Here is a 17,657-nt window from a genome sequence, read left to right on the forward strand (position 1 = left end):
GTACTTGTAGGTATTTAACAATAATTAAAGACTTCCTCTGGAATAAAATGCGTAGCAGCATTCTGCTTTAATTCTTAAAGTACCTTTGGCCCTAATCCTACCCGGGCATCCACTGGGCTGCCAAATTACGTTTTGTTAGAACAATGGAGTAAATCAACCAGGAAACAAGAATGGTTTTTGACTATTTTTTGAAACCTATGCTTTTGAAAATGAGTTGTTTAGGGACTGAGGTTAATTTATTTTGTAGTACAAGATGAAGACTGGCATTGGGGTGGTTGTGTTAAATTCAGACAGTGGGGAGGCTTGATTATCCAGTTTTGGCAAAAAGCAAACAGACAATGCAGGAATCTTTCTAGGACAAAATACTAATTTTATTCCAGTTGCAATTGCCTGAAACAAAACTTATAATTGTATAAATACATATGAAGCAATTTGCATAATACAAGCATCCCAAATTTTGACTCAGCTGGTGAGTGGGGAAAAGTTATCTGATCAACAGATATAACCATCTTTCATTTTTAAAATTGCATCATCTTACATTTAAAGGAGGAGAATAGTTAAACCATCTCCATTAGAATTGATCATCTTGTTTCATGTTAAAATGATTTGAGTACTCCTCGTAGACTGAGTTCAGCTGAACTTATTGCTATCAAAAGTAATCAATTTTATGCCCCAAAGCATCATCAGTATAACCTGAAAAGGTAATGTTTGATATAATCTAGGAAAAATACAGGCCATTTTGTTTAGTGATAAAGATTCATTTTAGAAATTACATTAATCACTTTAGGGGGGGTTCTCACATCGGCATGTCACAATCCATTTTCCATTTAATAAATGTTGCATAGATCCTGATATTTCCAGAAACTAATGGTTGCTGTGCGCCAGTTTTCAATGTTACATCCTTTTTAAGTTAGATCCTCTCATAAAACAGCAGGTAGGCCTGTGCATTTAATACTCTTGTCTCTGACGCTTCCTGCACATGGCTATCGCTTACATGGAACCATCTTCCCCTGGGTGCCTCTGCATCGATCCCTAAAGAAAAACAATGTCAATTGGTAAAATATTAATTGCACAATACTACAGTATTTATTGCTGCTGTCCACATTTCCCAGGACCTGACCTTGTGCTCAATTTCTTGCCACACAACATGTTGATAATTTGCCGTATTCTGTTAATTCATCTCAGTAGAGCTAAATGGTAAAATCCCGTATTCTGTTAATTCATCTCAGTAGAGCTAAATGGTAAAATAGTGGCTGGACATGAGAAATAAGTTGAAATAAAGGGTGAATGGAACTATAGGCCAAGAAGAAATTGAATTCAGAAAGGATTAATTCAAACTGATTAAAATTTGTACTTACTTGACACCTTCCCTCTAGTCAGCACATATTCTGAAAGGTGGGTGTTGGGAGTTCGTGCCTTGACATATGCTGTATAATGTCCAGATCTCATTGTACCGCTCTGTTCCACAACTCCATATAGACTGTACAATATATTTGTACAGTCTTTAATATTCTGTAATGAAATGGTTAGTTAATTCGGGAGCTCGCGTGCAATGTGTGTTAACATTTGGAATTAATGTTCCCATTCCTAAAATTACCAAATACATTTAATTTTAGCCATGTCTTTAAAATGAAAATGACAAATGTGTTAGTAATAAGGACTGGCTGCCAATTGGGTTCTGCCATATTGTGCTGTGACATCACACTAACTTTAGAAGGGACAAAATATATAATTGAAAGTCATCAATTGGGAGCTTGGAAAACTAACAAATGCCTAGTGATTGCATCCAACTTTAAAATTGGCTATTTTTTTTTGTCCATGTTGAAATTTAAACCAAATTCTACCACCCTTCCAAGCAGCTTGTTTTCTCAGACTGGAAACATCACCCATTCCTTCTCTCCAGAGATGCTGCCTGTCCCGCTGAGTTACTCCAGCATTTTGTCTATCTTTGGTTTAATCCAGCATCTTCTGTTTCTTCTCACACAAGTTATTTTGAGGTACTTGAATAGAAATAAATGCACTCATTTTTCTCTTCCTGCAATATTAATCAATACCATTCAATTAAAATTTGAGCATCTGATATAACTCAAAAGTACCAACTGATATTAATATTACTAGTCTTGGCATCAGTTACATTCATGAAAGGAGCAAAATTTGCATCAAGGCTGAAAGGTTCTGCTTCAGAATAATCAATCTTATTAACACAGTGGTGTTAACTGATCTGTGGAAAGATGACCCAGTTATACCTGTCCACGTTTTTTTTAAACTTACATTACAGGCCGTTGTACAGAATGGAGCAAGATCAAGAACTTGTGGGAAATTGATATGCTTGTTTATTTTGCGAAAAGCAAATCCCAACTGAAAGAAAAACAATTATTTTGCATATTTTAATTATTAAAAACATACTGGTTTCTTAAGCTAACTATCCGCATACATACTGAAAGTTCTGCAAAATACATATTTTCTTTTGTTTGGTTATTAACACTGCAATCCTAGTAGCTCAGGATATCGTGAATTTAGATACAGAAACCAAAATGATCAACTTTTATTGAAGCCACGAGTAGATTTAAAAACTCCTTTATTCCACTCTATATGCAAAAAGATTTTGCCAGGACAAATCAGGATTGTTCTTACATTTACTAGACTTGCTCTTAATGTTCTCATGCCAGTAACTTGGTTCTATTCCAGTTTTGAGGGAACTGCAAATCATATGTAGATGTCCTTGCACAAAAAGCGCAGAATATCATGCCTCATTCCAGCCAATGTGACCTGCCCAATGTAACTGGATGTAGGGTGGGATAGGGTGTTGATATTGTTTCACTGATCTTTCCAGTGAATTGTGAGTATTTTACAGAGCCAAGGCTCTGTAAAATGGCAATGTTCTTTTTTTCAATGCTTTGAGATCCCAGCAGTTCACAGATCAGTTCTCAGAAGCATACATGGGCAGATATCACAGATATAACAGAGTTTTGTGCAATGTTCAATGACCCTTCAAATATCCTTTCACTCTAGCAACTAAAGGCAATTTTGGCCCAATGAAGCAATTGCTGAATTTCATTACTGATGAAGGCCTTCGCCCAGATGGGTCTGGAAAATAATCTCATTTTCGTCATGAACCTTTGTTTTTTGGTGGTTGGTTATGTTGAGAAAGTTTGGTTTGCAAATGGTGAGTGCAAAGTTGATGGGCTCTTGGAGTTCTGCATATGTGTGTGCACAAACTCAAATGTTGTCTGCATACTGCAGCTTAACTACTTAAATTTGAGTAACCTTGGTTTTGATAGTCATTGCAGGTTAAATTATCTCCCATTAGTTCTGAAGATTTGCACCATTTCTACAGGATGTTTGTTGAAAAAAGATGGAGAGGAATTTCTGTGCGCAGCCAAATTCGAGAATGTTCCACAGTCCCTCCTAATTGATGGAATCCTAGACTTGCGGGAGATTGAATGTACAGTGGCCGGAACTATTCCCTGCATTTTTCTCAGTGTTGTTACCACAGCCAGGAGATTTCTCTCTGATTATCACAGTTCCACGTGACTTTTCTTGAAGATGATCACAATTACAGAATCACTGAAGCTCCCACCATAGGCAATGAGAACTCCAGGAGAAATAAACCAAGACAGTAAAGTGCAGCCAAGCAATATATGTTAAAGTACTTGACTGTTGCAATTTGTATTTTCCATAAACCACTTAACTTACAAATAGAAAAAAATATTCAAACACTGAAACCATAAACAGTCTATAAAAAAGAATAATTAAATAATAATTACCTGCTCAAACCTTTTCAAATTAAGTGTCAGAATCGGAGGTGACGACGAAACAAGAATTTGTTTCTTGGCATCAGTGTACACATGCTTGATATCTGCAAAATATGTTCACCAAAAAAAAGATTTAATATGTCTTTTTGCAATGAAAGGCAAATTGCTTTAGGAATGGTAGACTATTTTACCACACAAATATGCAGAACAGTTTTTAGTTGACATAGTGAACATATTAGAAGCAAAATACCAAAATGGAGCATCACTATACTAATTATCTCCAATTTGGGTGATTAATTTGCAAAAACATTGTAAACTATTGGTTTGGCAATAGAAGCACGCAATTTTAACCAACTTTCATTGGAAGTATGCTTTATTTTATGACCCATCCTCGCAAGCACAGAACAAGTTTCCAAATTTTGTGCAGGCTTTGGAATCTAAGAATATGGGGTAGGCCATTTAGGACTGAGATGAGCAAAAACGTTTTCATCCAGTGAGTTGTGAATCTGTGGAATTCTCTGCTGCTGAAGGCAGTGGAGGCCAATTCACTGGATGTTTTCAAGAGAGAATTCGATTTAGCTCTTTGGGCTAAAGGAATCAAGGGATATGGGGAAAAAGCAGGCTTTGGAATCTAAGAATATGGGGTAGGCCATTTAGGACTGAGATGAGCAAAAACGTTTTCATCCAGTGAGTTGTGAATCTGTGGAATTCTCTGCTGCTGAAGGCAGTGGAGGCCAATTCACTGGATGTTTTCAAGAGAGAATTCGATTTAGCTCTTTGGGCTAAAGGAATCAAGGGATATGGGGAAAAAGCAGGAACGGGGTACTGATTTTAGATGATCAGCCATGATCATATTGAATGGCGGAGCTACCTCGAAGGATCGAATGGCCTACTCCTGCACTATTTTTCTATGTTTCTTCCCCAACATCAAGAGGTAGATCGCACTTCATCTTCAAAAAATTTGGCAACTCTGAGCAGTCTACATTAATTCCAAAATTAAGTTTCTTCATGAGCTTAAAATCTTATATGATATGAAAAGGGTTAAGATGAACTTTCTGCTGGCTACAACTGCAACTCATTGTATTTCAACTGCACCTTTTCCATTTAACACCAGCTGGCTTCAAACAAATATAACCAAATTCTAATTTTAAACACTCGTGTCCCCAAAAATCAGACCCCTGGAATCTCTAGTTTTCAAATAACTGTCATTTTCCCAAACTAAAATTCCTCCAGTCCAAGCAATCTATTTGGCCCAGTAGTGACTTTCCATTTCGCATCCTCTTAATATTAATACTTCCCTCTTCTGCCTTACTCAGATCCCAAGCTGTTGCTGTTGCTATCCAAGCTTTTGTTATATTTTCAGTCACACAGACTTCCGCACACCCCCCCCCCCCCCTCTTTTCCAAAACACTTAAAATGTTCTCTTTCACTAAACATTTGGACACCTGCCCTAATGCCTCATCCTTATTGGGGGGGGGGGGGGGGGAGTGGGGTCCGTTATTGCCGATTGTCCACTATAACCGAGTAATGTATTATCATTGCATGTAGTTGAAACAAACAACTGCAGATGCTGGTTAATACACAAAAGGACAAAGTGATGGACTAACTCAGCGGGTCAGGTCCCGTCTCTGGAGAACATGGAAAGATGATGTTAGAACCCTTCTTCGGTTACTCCAGCACTGTATGATGTTTCACCTTTCTAACTAGGTGCAGATGCTGCTGGTGTGCACCACCGAGCTCTTCCCCATCAGCCTCCCTACTGTCCAGCTGACACAGGCGCAGTCCCCGGCTGTCAGCTCTCACTCAGACCGCCGCCAATGACAAGCCACGCCCGGCCATCGCGGGGGAGCCCCCACCTCTCTCACCAGCTGCCACCCAGCATCCCCACACTGGACACCACCCCGCGCACTCCCTTCTCCCCTGCAACCGCCGGCACCCTCCAAGGTGGAGAGTGCCAGCGACTCCGAGGGAGGTGACGGCAGCGACAGCAGGGGAACGGACAAAGTCAAGGAAGAAGCGGCAGCTGGTGGGAGTGGAAGGAGCCTCACAGTGACCGAGGGTGTCTTGTGGCTGCCCGAAGAAAGCACTGTCCCAGGGGCTACAACAACAACTGCATCAACAGACCGTGCGATGGGTGAAGGCGGCCTCGTTGGTGCACCTTGCGAACCGGAGGTGGCGTCGTAAGCCGGGGCTGGGATAGTGAGGGCAGGTCTGTCCGCTCTAACCAAAATCTATTAAAAGGGGGCTGTTAAAGCGAGGGTTTACTATTATTACATTCCAGTGAAGCTCTTTATGGTATTACAGTATTAAAACAAAATATTTTTTTCAGTGTTAAGAGGTGCTAGAAAACATTCATCCTTAAAGATTTTCTACCATTAAGATTCAAGTTCAAGGTTGAGCACTCAAGAGCTAATACAATGTACTGCTAACTTTTCTAACATCATACTTTTAAACAAGATGAGATCAAATCCATGATAGATAACTCTTATGAAAGGAACAGTTGAAATTTTAATACTCAATTATTTTACTACCATTTGCATTGATTTTTGATCCACTTTTATACTGCCTCCGGGTACATTCTTCACAGAGCAGTTTATTTGCTCCAGTGAGATTTTCTATCTGAGTGAACTGCCGTAAACAAGCCTCCAGAGAACATTCCTGTACACTCAGCAGCTTTCTGTCTGAAAGTTTGCAAAATGCTTTCTCTGCATCCAAAAAAAACTCCCGTTTGTCTTTAATGGAAGCGAATAGATCGTTTGTGGTTTCGGAAGAGTTCTCGAATTCCAATCGATTTGAAGTTATTTCATCATCATGTTTCATTGAGCTCTCATTCATATTTAGTTTATTCATATTTTTAATAATAGTTTCTTCATCTTCACTGGATGCACTAACTAGGTCCTCAGTCACTCTATGTGACTCAAATGTATCTGAAGAGTCCAAGTCATTGGAGTTGTGGGAATCATTAGAGTGTATCTTTTTGGGCCCAGTTTCATCAGATGTGTCTTCATTGCCAGCATCAACGTTTTCTTGGCTCAATTCTTGACCATCATCTGCCATATTTTCCTTTGTAGTTTTCCCGAGACACTGGTCAGTTAAAGAGCTGTCACTATTATCCAGCTCTGGTGCTGGAGAGACCTCTGCTTCAATGCCATTTGATGCCAAGTCTTCCTTGCTTTCATCAGAGGCATCATGTTTTTCTTTCTGTTCTTCATCCAAAGTAGTGGAGTCCTCCAAAACAAGCGATCTTGTTTGGGACTTCTGCTGCCGGTGTTGGTGCTTAAAAAAAGCAAAACATGAAATGTAGGTACATTATTCAATTAACAAAAGAGGAAAATAATCTACAAATACCCAAATTGTTTAGGTAATGCTCGTAGTTATCACTAAGGATGTCAGGCCAATGAAAATTTATGTCAATAGAGGGTGCAGCAAAAAAAAAAAAAAAGTCACCAGTGTCAGTAATTTCAGATAGAAAATTAAGTTATTTAAGTATAAAATTCAAGTTCATTAGCTTAAGAAGGTATTCCCCGCCAAGATATGAAAGGAACCAATAAATTAAAATATAAACAGAAAATGCTCAATGGGTCAGGAACCTCTGGAGGGAGAAAGTGAGTTAAGGTTTCAGATCAATCATGTGTCATCAAAAAAAGTGAGAAAACAAGCTTGTTTTAACTTGCAGAGGTGGAAAGAGCAAAGGCTTGAGGCAAGGTAGAAATTGGAGAATCCTGGTGATACAACTGCTGTTATTCAAGGGATTATGTGAATGGTTAATTTTATGAGGTGACAAGAGTGATTGATGAGGGTAGAACAGCAAATATTCTCTACGTTAATATAGGCAAGGCCTGTGATAAAGGTCTTCATGGTAAGCTGATCCAGAAGATCAATATGCATTAGATCCACGGTAACTCGGTAGTTCAGATTCAGAACTGGCTTGCCCATAGAAGACAGAGGGTAATGGTGGATGGGTGTTTGATTTGAATGAAGGTCCGTGGCCAGTGGTGTCCCACAGGGTTCTGTGCTAGGATCTCTGTTGTTTGTAATTACATACATGCACACGCCTTGGACATACAGTAAATGATGGTGAGAAAGTTTGCAGGCAGTGAAGAATGCTGTTAAAGCATACAGTGGGATTTAGATCAGTTACAGATATGGGGTGAGAAATGGCAGCTGGAGTTCAATCTGGGCAGATGTGAGGCGTTGCACTTTGGAAGGTTGAATGCGAGGGGAAAGTATACAGTTAATGGCAAGATGCTTAACAACATTGAAGTACAGAGGGTGTCGCAGATCCAAGTCCATAGCTTTCTGAAAGTGGCAACACAAGTAGACAGAGCAGTAAAGCAGGCAGATACTTTGCATGCCGTCTTTAATTGAGGCATTGTGCCTTCAGACAAAGACTCAGTAGAGATATGAGCAACAAAATGAATTTTGTGAACTTCTTGGACTCAGAGTGACAAATAGTTGGGTTACAGATGGAGACCCTTTACCTTGGCTTGCTTTTTAGCTTGTTTTTTTGCCTTCTTTTGTTCATATTTGCTTGGGCTAGTTGAAATATCTCCTCTGTCCTTAGAGACAAACTTTCCATTGCACTGACTAAGATTTTCATTTTGATTATCTTCAACCACGTTTCTTCTCCCTTTTCCCTGGGATTTTTTCTTGTCACCCTGCAATACAGCATTGTAATTAAGTGTACTGGATACAGCCACGAGGCCAGATGGATGTCTGACAAACAAAGATAGCTAGACTAACATTAGAGAATGAAAGAAGGAACCATCAACTAATATCAAACATTCAGGATGTCAAACATATCAGATTTTATATACAAACTCCTTCCTTATTCTTCCTTTAGATGCACTCTTAAACTAATCTTACAGCTTGACAGCACACTGATGGTGTGTTCTGACTGGCAGAGATCTAACTGAGCAGTTTGAGGTGATTGATGGAGCTAATTGGAACAACACAACCCATTTCCTCTGGGGATGGGGGGGGATGCCTGACGGAATGTAAACCAGGAATTTTAAACTACAGGTACCATTCATGGATAATACCAGAAAACTCTTCTTCATCTAGTAGTAAACCCTGGGTCCAGGTTCACTGAAGATATCAAATAGAGACCAAAAGTGTTTTTTTAAATATTGAGCAAAGGAATGGAACAATATGGATCCAAGAACAATAATTTGTCTCATGATACAACTAAACCATAATTTGAATCAATGACACAACATACTTTAATCACTCCTGTTGTCACGACCGCAGAAGGCATCATGGCCAAGTCGAAAATTTGTTATGCCCATTTGAATAGGTTCTTAAAAGACCATAGGCCAAAAACAAAGAATCAGGAGTTCAACATAGGTTGGTCAATAACAATCAGAATCACGAGCCTAGATCTATTTTCCCTCCTTAAACTGGAAGCCTTGGTCAGATAAAGTAACTCCCCAGATCCATAGAATAAGATCAACTAAGCATCAAATCAAAGACTAAATGTGGGGCCATTCTCACTCAATCCTCCTCTACATCACCCCCAACTCTTAGTTCCTATCTATGACCATGTAGGGTCATGATAGAAATACCTTTATATTTTACTTTAAAAGAAACTTTAACATTAAAGTAATTTTAATATTTAGAATATAAAGCAAGCAATAATGTCTGTTAATAAATAATTCATGGCTCTGACTATTGAAATTCCAGATTGTCTTGATAATAAAAACACAATATTTTACCTGGTCATCCTGAACAGGAAGTGACAAGTCTAAAAAATATTCCTCCACTAATGTAACCTGCAGAAAATATAACAAACCATTAATATTTTTTGAATAATTTGTTGCTGAATGTTAACATGTTCCTTTCACTGAAATTGTTGCAATGTAATTCATTGAACAGGGACAGGAACAGGGACTGCTCTTTTAACCCCAATGCAGTGCAATCACGGGGGAAGCCACAGATGAGCCATCCTTGTTCTTCACCCGACTACACCCATGCTCTCTTAAAGCCAAGATCATTGCAACAAAACCAGCAGCAAAAATCTTATTTATTATTTTTCTCATCTGAAAAAGCAGGATAAATAGTAACATACCAACCACAACCCTGGTTAAAAATGATACTCAAACACTACATTGTATAAATGCTATCGATTGTTGTGAATGTATTTAACCAAATACTTACATTTTGGCACACAAAACAGTTAAAAAATATATATAACATTATGAGAGGCACAGATAGGTTAGATAGTCAGAATATTTTTACCCAGATGGCAAAGTCAAATACTAGAGGATGAAACTTTAAAGCAAGAGGCCATGTTTTAAGGATATGTGCGGGACAAGTTTGTAGTTCTTTTATACACACAGAGCGTGGCGAGTCCCTGGAACGTGCTGCCAGGGGTGGTGCCTGAAGCAGTTATGTTAGTGGCATTTGAAAAGACTTTTGGATAGGCATATAGATATGCAGGGAAGAGAGGATGTGGGTTACATGCGGGTAAACATAGAAACATAGAAAATAGGTGCAGGAGTAGGCCATTCGGCCCTTCGAGCCTGCACCGCCATTCAATATGATCATGGCTGATCATCCAACTCAGTATCCTGTACCAGCCTTCTCTCCATACCCCCTGATCCCTTTAGCCACAAGGGCCACCTCTAACTCCCTCTTAAATATAGCCAATGAACTGGCCTCAACTACCTTCTGCGGCAGAGAATTCCAGAGATTCACCACTCTGTGTGAAAAACGTTTTCCTCATCTCGGTCCTAAAAGATTTCACCCTTATCCTTAAACTGTGACCCTTTGTTCTGGACTTCCCCAACATCGGGAACAATCTTCCTGCATCTAGCCTGTCCAACCCCTTAAGAATTTTGTAAGTTTCTATAAGATCCCCCCTCAATCTTCTAAATTCCAGCGAGTACAAACCGAGTCTATCCAGTCTTTCTTCATATGAAAGTCCTGACATCCCAGGAATCAGTCTGGTGAACCTTCTCTGTACTCCCTCTATGGCAAGAATGTCTTTCCTCAGATTAGGAGACCAAAACTGTACGCAATACTCCAGGTGTGGTCTCACCAAGACCCTGTACAACTGCAGTAGAACCTCCCTGCTCCTATACTCAAATCCTTTTGCTATGAATGCTAACATACCATTCGCCTTCTTCACTGCCTGCTGCACCTGCATGCCTACTTTTAATGACTGGTGTACCATGACACCCAGGTCTCGTTGTATCTCCCCATTTCCTAATCGGCCACCATTCAGATAATAATCTACTTTCCTGTTTTTGCCACCAAAGTGGATAACCTCACATTTATCCACATTATACTGCATCTGCCATGCATTTGCCCACTCACCCAGCCTATCCAAGTCACCTTGCAGCCTCCTAGCAACCTCCTCACAGCTAACACTGCCCCCCAGCTTCGTGTCATCCGCAAACTTGGAGATGTTGCATTCAATTCCCTCGTCCAAATCATTAATATATATCGTAAATAGCTGGGGTCCCAGAACTGAGCCTTGCGGTACCCCACTAGTCACTGCCTGCCATTGTGAAAAGTAATTAAGTGATCGCCTTGGCATCATGTTTGGCGAGACATTGCGGACCGAAGGACCTGTTTCTGTGCAGTACTGTTCTATGTTTTATTTAGAATGTGCATATCCGGGAAATTTTGTCAGCCTCACTATTTAAAATAACTCAAGTTCTAAATATGAAGGAAAGAATTGCAGATGCTGGTTTAAATCGAAGGTGGACACAAAATGCTGGAGTAACTCAGCGGGACAGGCAGCATCTCTGGAGAGAAGGAATGGGTGACGTTTCGGGTGTGAAGAAGGGTCTCGACCCGAAACATACTGCCTGCCCTGCTGAGTTACTCCAGCATTTTGTGTCTACCTTCAAATTCTAAATAGTTCTTTAAAACAAAAAAAAAGATCTTGGGTTACAGAAATTGGACTGTAAATAAATAATTTGTTTGTTAAGCACTTGAAGATGCTTTTAAGCCATTTAGCTGAAAAAAGTACCTTAGTCTATATTATACCGTGTATCCAATTATACCGTGTATCTGCCTAACTTTGGTATTCTTAGATAAAATAATTCAACAAAAAGACAAATTTATCCATCACTCTAAAATTATTATATGCTTGATGCCGACCGTAACTACTCCTAACTTGTTATTTAGCGTAAACATTTCAGTAGTTTTGCAAGATCTATCACTCAGACTGGAAAATCATCCCTCATCCCAGTTTAAATTCCACTCTCCATTTAACAAAGTGACCTTGGTTAGTGCAAGAATAGAACTGTTGCAATTTTCCTAATGAATGCCACTTTTGAGAAAGAAAAAAAGATTCAACTTCCAGTGATCCTTGCTGTGAAGTGGAGGAAAGAAACAAAAACATTTAGCCAAGTAACAGAGGGCAAATAAAAATTTCAAAGTAAATCCACCAGTGTACTATTGCACACAAAATGAAATGATGTTTACATTCAAACAAGTTTGCACAATACAAGTAAAGGTTATCTAATCTATTCTGTACCGTTTTACCCTTACCATTTTACACTGCTCGCACATGATTGTATTCGTCAATATGCCACCAAAGACCTGGTCAACAAAATTGAACACGGACGCTTCCTTTTCGTAAACTAGTGTAAGGGGGAAAAAGAAAGCCAATTTCATAAGTTTATATGAACAAGCACAAAACGATTATCAGAACTTTAATATTACTACACTGAGTTTCATTCTTACCTAATGTTCCAAAACAAAAATTTCAGGTTTCTTAAAATAATGAAGGTCTGAATTATACATAAATAAAAACGCAGAACTGGTGTAACACTGCTAAACATGTGATAATACAACTCAACTGGCACTGGCTGTAACCATGCAATCATCATGTATAACACGTTGCTGCTAGTTATTGTATATTGATTTAAGTTTGAAGTCATCTCTAGGTACAACAACAAATCCCAAGGTATATACTTTTGCTTTTTTTAAATAAAAGTCAATGCTCTCACATTCAAATCTGTGCATCAGATTAGATCCAGGACACTACCATTCTTTAAATGTCACATTCAACAGCCATTCTTGTCAGACAAGACAGGGAGTTGAAACCTATTCCAATATGTGAAGCTTCAAAGTTCAATCAATCTTTACTTCTGGTCATGCAGGCCACATGACGCACTGAATCCATGCCGACTATCTCGCATCCGTTTACACTCATTCCATTATATTTTTCCCACTTTACCATCAACACTATTCAGATTCTATCAGCCACCTACACACTAGGACAGATCCCTGGACATGAATTTGCAATTGTCAATGAACCCATATCTTTGGGATGTCGGAAGAAACAACATTGGGAGGTGCGGAGGGAGTGAGGGGATGGGGGAGGGGGGGAAAGAGAGGAGATCCCAAAGGGTAACAGGGAGAATGTGAGAACAGCCCAGAGAGCATCCAAGGTTGGGATTGAACCCGGACCACTGATGTTGTCAGGCAGCAACTCTACTAGCTGAGCCACTAATCTGGTCACAACTAAAACTCTGGCTCCTCCACTTCCAATCTCAGGGCATTGATGAGTGGAGCTGCAACATGACAACCACCAACAGGAATACGTCGGGAATTCCTTTGATCTATATAATTCAATACTCCACCAGACAACACGTACACACAATGAGCCACTGGGAAAGTTCACATACGCAAGCTACAAATTACATTACCTTTCATGATTCTCTTGCGTTCTTCATCTTCCCCCTTCTCTGAAGAATAATTTAAGGCTTTTACAATGCCAGCACCTATTCGCTGAGATTGAGATAAAGATAGTTTCACAAATTATGTCTCCATATACAATATAAATGTGGTCGTTTTCATTTAATAAGCTAGAGTGAAAGGCAAGCAATTGCATCCAATGCCCCAATCTCCTGTCTCGCAACCATGTAACCCAAAACAGACATAAAATTCAAGGATTATATATTGCAAAACAGGGAGCTATAAGATCACCTTTGCTCTTACTGATTAGTTACATTCCATAAATGAAATCGAAGGCAATGAACTCCTAAGAATGAACAATAATTACTAATTTCCATGTGGTAAGAAATGTCAAAGACAGAGATGTCTAAAAATGCAATTATAATTTTTCAGCCCTGTAGGTAGCCAACAAAACTCATGTAACAACCTAAATACTTAATTTGATTAGTGGACACAGTTCTGGTCACCCCATTACAGGAAGGGTATGGAGGCTTTGGAGAGGGTGCAGGGGTGGTTTACCAGAATGCTGCCTTTGATTCGAGGGTTTCAGCGACAAGGAGCGGTTGGATAAACTTGGATTGTTTTTTCTGGAACACCAGAGGGCGAGGGGGAGACTTCATAGAAGTATAATAAATTATGAGCGGTATAAATAGAGTATATATTCATAACCTTTTTCCCCAAGGGTGGAAATGTCCAATACTAGAGGGCATAGTTATCAGGTGAGACGGGGAAGAGTTTAAGAGATGTGAGGGCATTTTTTTTTTTTTAAACAGAGAGAGCTGTCGGAGCCTGGAACGCATATCCCCTCCCCCCCCACTCCCTTTTTAATGACTGGCCGCCATATTTTCAATAGAAATTTTAATAATGTGCATATTATTTAGAAATATTTGCTTTTGACAAAATATTTGCTTATCTGCATTGCGAATAAAATCATCTATTGTACTGCTCTAAATGTCTTTAATGACATGTCTATTCCACGGCTCAATATTATTTGGCTTAGCGACATATCAGACCCTCTTTAAATGCCTATATGTATTCAGCCTTTTCATTCAAGTAAATCCATGTCAAAGAAGATCTGAGTATCCTCAAAAATAAAACAAACATGATAAAATTATTCATTCATGTACAAAAAGCTTTTTTTTTTGTCAACATTCTGGGTCTGGCCTACAAACTAATTTCCATCCATTACCAGACTAGTGAAATCAATGATGGATACATTTCTGAACCATCTCATCATTTGAATCTATGCGTTTATTTCTAGACAATATGCACATTATTACAAGTTCTATTGAAAATATGACAGCCACACATCAGTCTTTATTTAGCCTTACTGCAGATTTTGCTTTCTTGAGGTGGTGGAGGCATATAGGACAGTGATATTTAAGATGCTGACAGATAGGCACATGAATGTGCTGGGAATGGGAGGGATATGGATTATGTGCAGGCAGAGGATATCATGCTCAGCATGCCATTATGGGCTGAAGGTGCTGTTCCAGTGCTGTACTGTTCTATGAGCTATAGAACTATGTAGCTCATAGAACATATTGTATGTTAATGTTCATATAGGGGTGGCACAGTGATGCAGCAATAGATCTCTGCCTTACAGTGCCAGAGATCTGGATTCACTCCTGACTATGGGTGCTGTCTGTACGAACTTTGTACTTTCTCCCTGTGGCCGCGTGGACAAGGGTCAGATTGATAGGACTTGGAAACTGCGCAACACTTAAGGCCCCAAGTGCGTTCTCCTAGTGACCGCTTGATTTTTCTCTGGGTGCTCCGGTTTCCTTCCACATTCCACAAACGTGCAGGTTTGTAGGTTAATTGGCTTCTGTAAATTGTCCCTAGTGTGTAGGATAGAATTATTGTATGGGTGACCGTTGGTCAGCGTGGACTTGGTGGACCGAAGGGCCTGCTTCCACACTATCTCTAAACTAAGATTAAAAAACATTCACCCACAACCACATGAGCCTACTTACTTTGATCTCCTCGGTTCGCATTCCATCCAATAAATAATGAAGCAACTCCTGGCTATCCTGCTGTTGGTACCCTCTAAATCGCATAGCCCTGAGGAAAAGAAACAATATTTGAAGCGGAACATTGAAAGACACAAATCTGCAATACAGCAATTGTTTAGCCGATATAGATTTCTGTAATAACAAGGAACCACAGATGCTGAGGAAGGAGTATGGTGGATAGAAGCGGAGGGGAAGCGGACAAATAAGTGTGTCCAGGTGGAGCACGGTGGTGATGGGATTTGTAGCACCTAAAATTGCCAAATTCAATGTTCATAGTGTTAGGTTGTATGCTACCCAAGCAAAATATGAGGTGCTGTCACCATAGAAGACCCCACTGCACTTTGAAATATCAAAGGAATCCGTTGCTTGATAGAACTAAAGGAAAAGTAAGCCATTTGGTTCCTCAAGCATGCAGTCATTCAAAAAAAAAAAGGCTGATTTCAACCTCAATGCCATTGTTGTGCCTTATTATTGTCTTTATTGATTCCTTTACTAACCAGAAATCTATTGATGTTGATTTTGAACACAATCAATGACTGAGCTTCCATGAAACCATCCTCCTTAGCTCTAGATGACTGTAGTTTTAAGATTTTGTATATTTCCAATGTGATCACTTCTCATTCTTCTAAACTCTAAAAAAGCAATTCCCTCATATCCATCGCAGGTATCCATCTAGCAAATCTTTACTATGCACACTCTACACAGAGTAGATAGTTCCTCAAGAAAGTGGAGCGATTTTTTGCATGATATTCCAAGGGTCTCAATTCCCTTATCACTAAACGTTATTCCCTTATCATGTATTTACATACTGTAAATGGCCTGGTTGTAATCATGTATTGTCTTTTTGCTGACTGGCTAGCACGCTACAAAAGCTTTTCACTGTACCTCGGTATACGTGACAATAAACTAAACAGGAAGAACATATACACCTTTAGAAAGGCATCCTTCCACAAGTAATTAAACTGTGTTATAATGATTAGCTTCTGCACCTGCATGTTAGCTCTTGGCGACCTGTGTAAAAGGGGAACCATATCTGTTCGAATATTAGCGTTTCCCAACCTGTCACCATTTTTAAAAAAAGGACATTTTTGATTTTTCCACTGAAGTAATAATTTCACTGCTTTTCTACATATTTTTCCTTCTGCCCTGTTTGCACCTACTCAGTTTGCTTGTTTATATTCCTTTGGAGCTTCTTTGCATCTTCATCACCACTCACATTCGCGTTTAGTGTTATCAGTAAACTTAGAAACGGTCCCCCTAGCTAAATTGTTGATAGACCTAGTGAATAGTTGGGGCTCAAAATCAACATCAAAATCAACACAAAATCTTGCAGTACCCCTAAGTGGTGACACCTTAACAACCCAGGAAGAACCTGCTGATGTATTATTATTTTCTATTGGCTTAAAAAACGGTGCTGGAATAACTTAGTGGGTCAGGCAGCATCTCTGGAGGGCATGGATAGGCAATATTTCAGGTTGGAATCCTTCAGAGTGAAAAATATCTCCATATATGACACCCTTTTGTCTCCTTTACATCTCTAGCCTTAGTTCACCAATCTGCCACTCGCCCCCCTCTTCCACCCCCCCCCCACCTTTCCTCCCCCCACCCCAGCTGTATCAACCAATCACTTACCGGGCTTTATCCCACCCCAGCCTCTTTTCTAGCGTTCTCACCTACTACCTCAATCAATCTGAAGAAGGGTCCCAACTCGAAGCATCGTCTGTCCATCCCCCCCACACATCCTGCCTGACCTGCTGAGTTACTCCAGTACTTTGTGTTTACTCAACTCCCATTCTATATCCCATCTTCCAAGCCAAGATCCTGTCTAACTGCAGTACAGATGTCATACCTTGTAAACAGCACCACCTCACATTCTTCCACTATTTGCCTGACCTTCCCATTTTACAAACAACCTGCAACATTTACACCCTAGCTTTGGCACCCCAGCTATGTTTCTGCAAGGTAAGTTTCTGTGACCATTTATGAATATATGCTGTTAGTTTATAAACCTTGTTGCAGATACAGTCTACATTTAGATAGTGCTTTTAAATTTGGCCTTTTAATAATTTTCTATACTTTGTTGCTATTTGCTCATCTCCTTGTTTGCACTATATATTTAGTTTGCTTACTTCATTGCAAACTAGCATTTTTAGCTTTATTTCCCCCCCCCCCCCCCCCCCCCCCCCCCCTCCGC

The 17,657-nt window shown here is 39.6% G+C and overlaps 1 protein-coding gene across 6 annotated transcripts in view; it reads right to left on the bottom strand.

Moving 5' to 3' along the window:
* The window catches only part of usp16 (ubiquitin specific peptidase 16), a 46,855-nt gene continuing 29,198 nt past the window's right edge, over nucleotides 1-17,657 (bottom strand). For 5 of the 6 annotated variants that reach the window (XM_033033257.1, XM_033033255.1, XM_033033252.1 and 2 more), the window contains 10 exons: nucleotides 15,425-15,512; nucleotides 13,421-13,502; nucleotides 12,258-12,349; nucleotides 9,470-9,526; nucleotides 8,237-8,413; nucleotides 6,287-7,031; nucleotides 3,768-3,859; nucleotides 2,272-2,358; nucleotides 1,359-1,512; nucleotides 1-1,032 (listed from right to left, as the gene is read on the bottom strand). In XM_033033257.1, coding sequence (XP_032889148.1) covers nucleotides 911-1,032; nucleotides 1,359-1,512; nucleotides 2,272-2,358; nucleotides 3,768-3,859; nucleotides 6,287-7,031; nucleotides 8,237-8,413; nucleotides 9,470-9,526; nucleotides 12,258-12,349; nucleotides 13,421-13,502; nucleotides 15,425-15,512 — 1,696 coding nt within the window. In that variant the 3' untranslated portion in view covers nucleotides 1-910. The remainder of the gene's footprint in view (nucleotides 1,033-1,358; nucleotides 1,513-2,271; nucleotides 2,359-3,767; nucleotides 3,860-6,286; nucleotides 7,032-8,236; nucleotides 8,414-9,469; nucleotides 9,527-12,257; nucleotides 12,350-13,420; nucleotides 13,503-15,424; nucleotides 15,513-17,657) is intronic. The other variant, XM_033033256.1, reaches the window with a different exon arrangement.

The sequence above is a fragment of the Amblyraja radiata genome, chromosome 14 (assembly GCF_010909765.2).
Source record: "Amblyraja radiata isolate CabotCenter1 chromosome 14, sAmbRad1.1.pri, whole genome shotgun sequence".
Lineage (NCBI taxonomy): Eukaryota > Metazoa > Chordata > Chondrichthyes > Rajiformes > Rajidae > Amblyraja > Amblyraja radiata.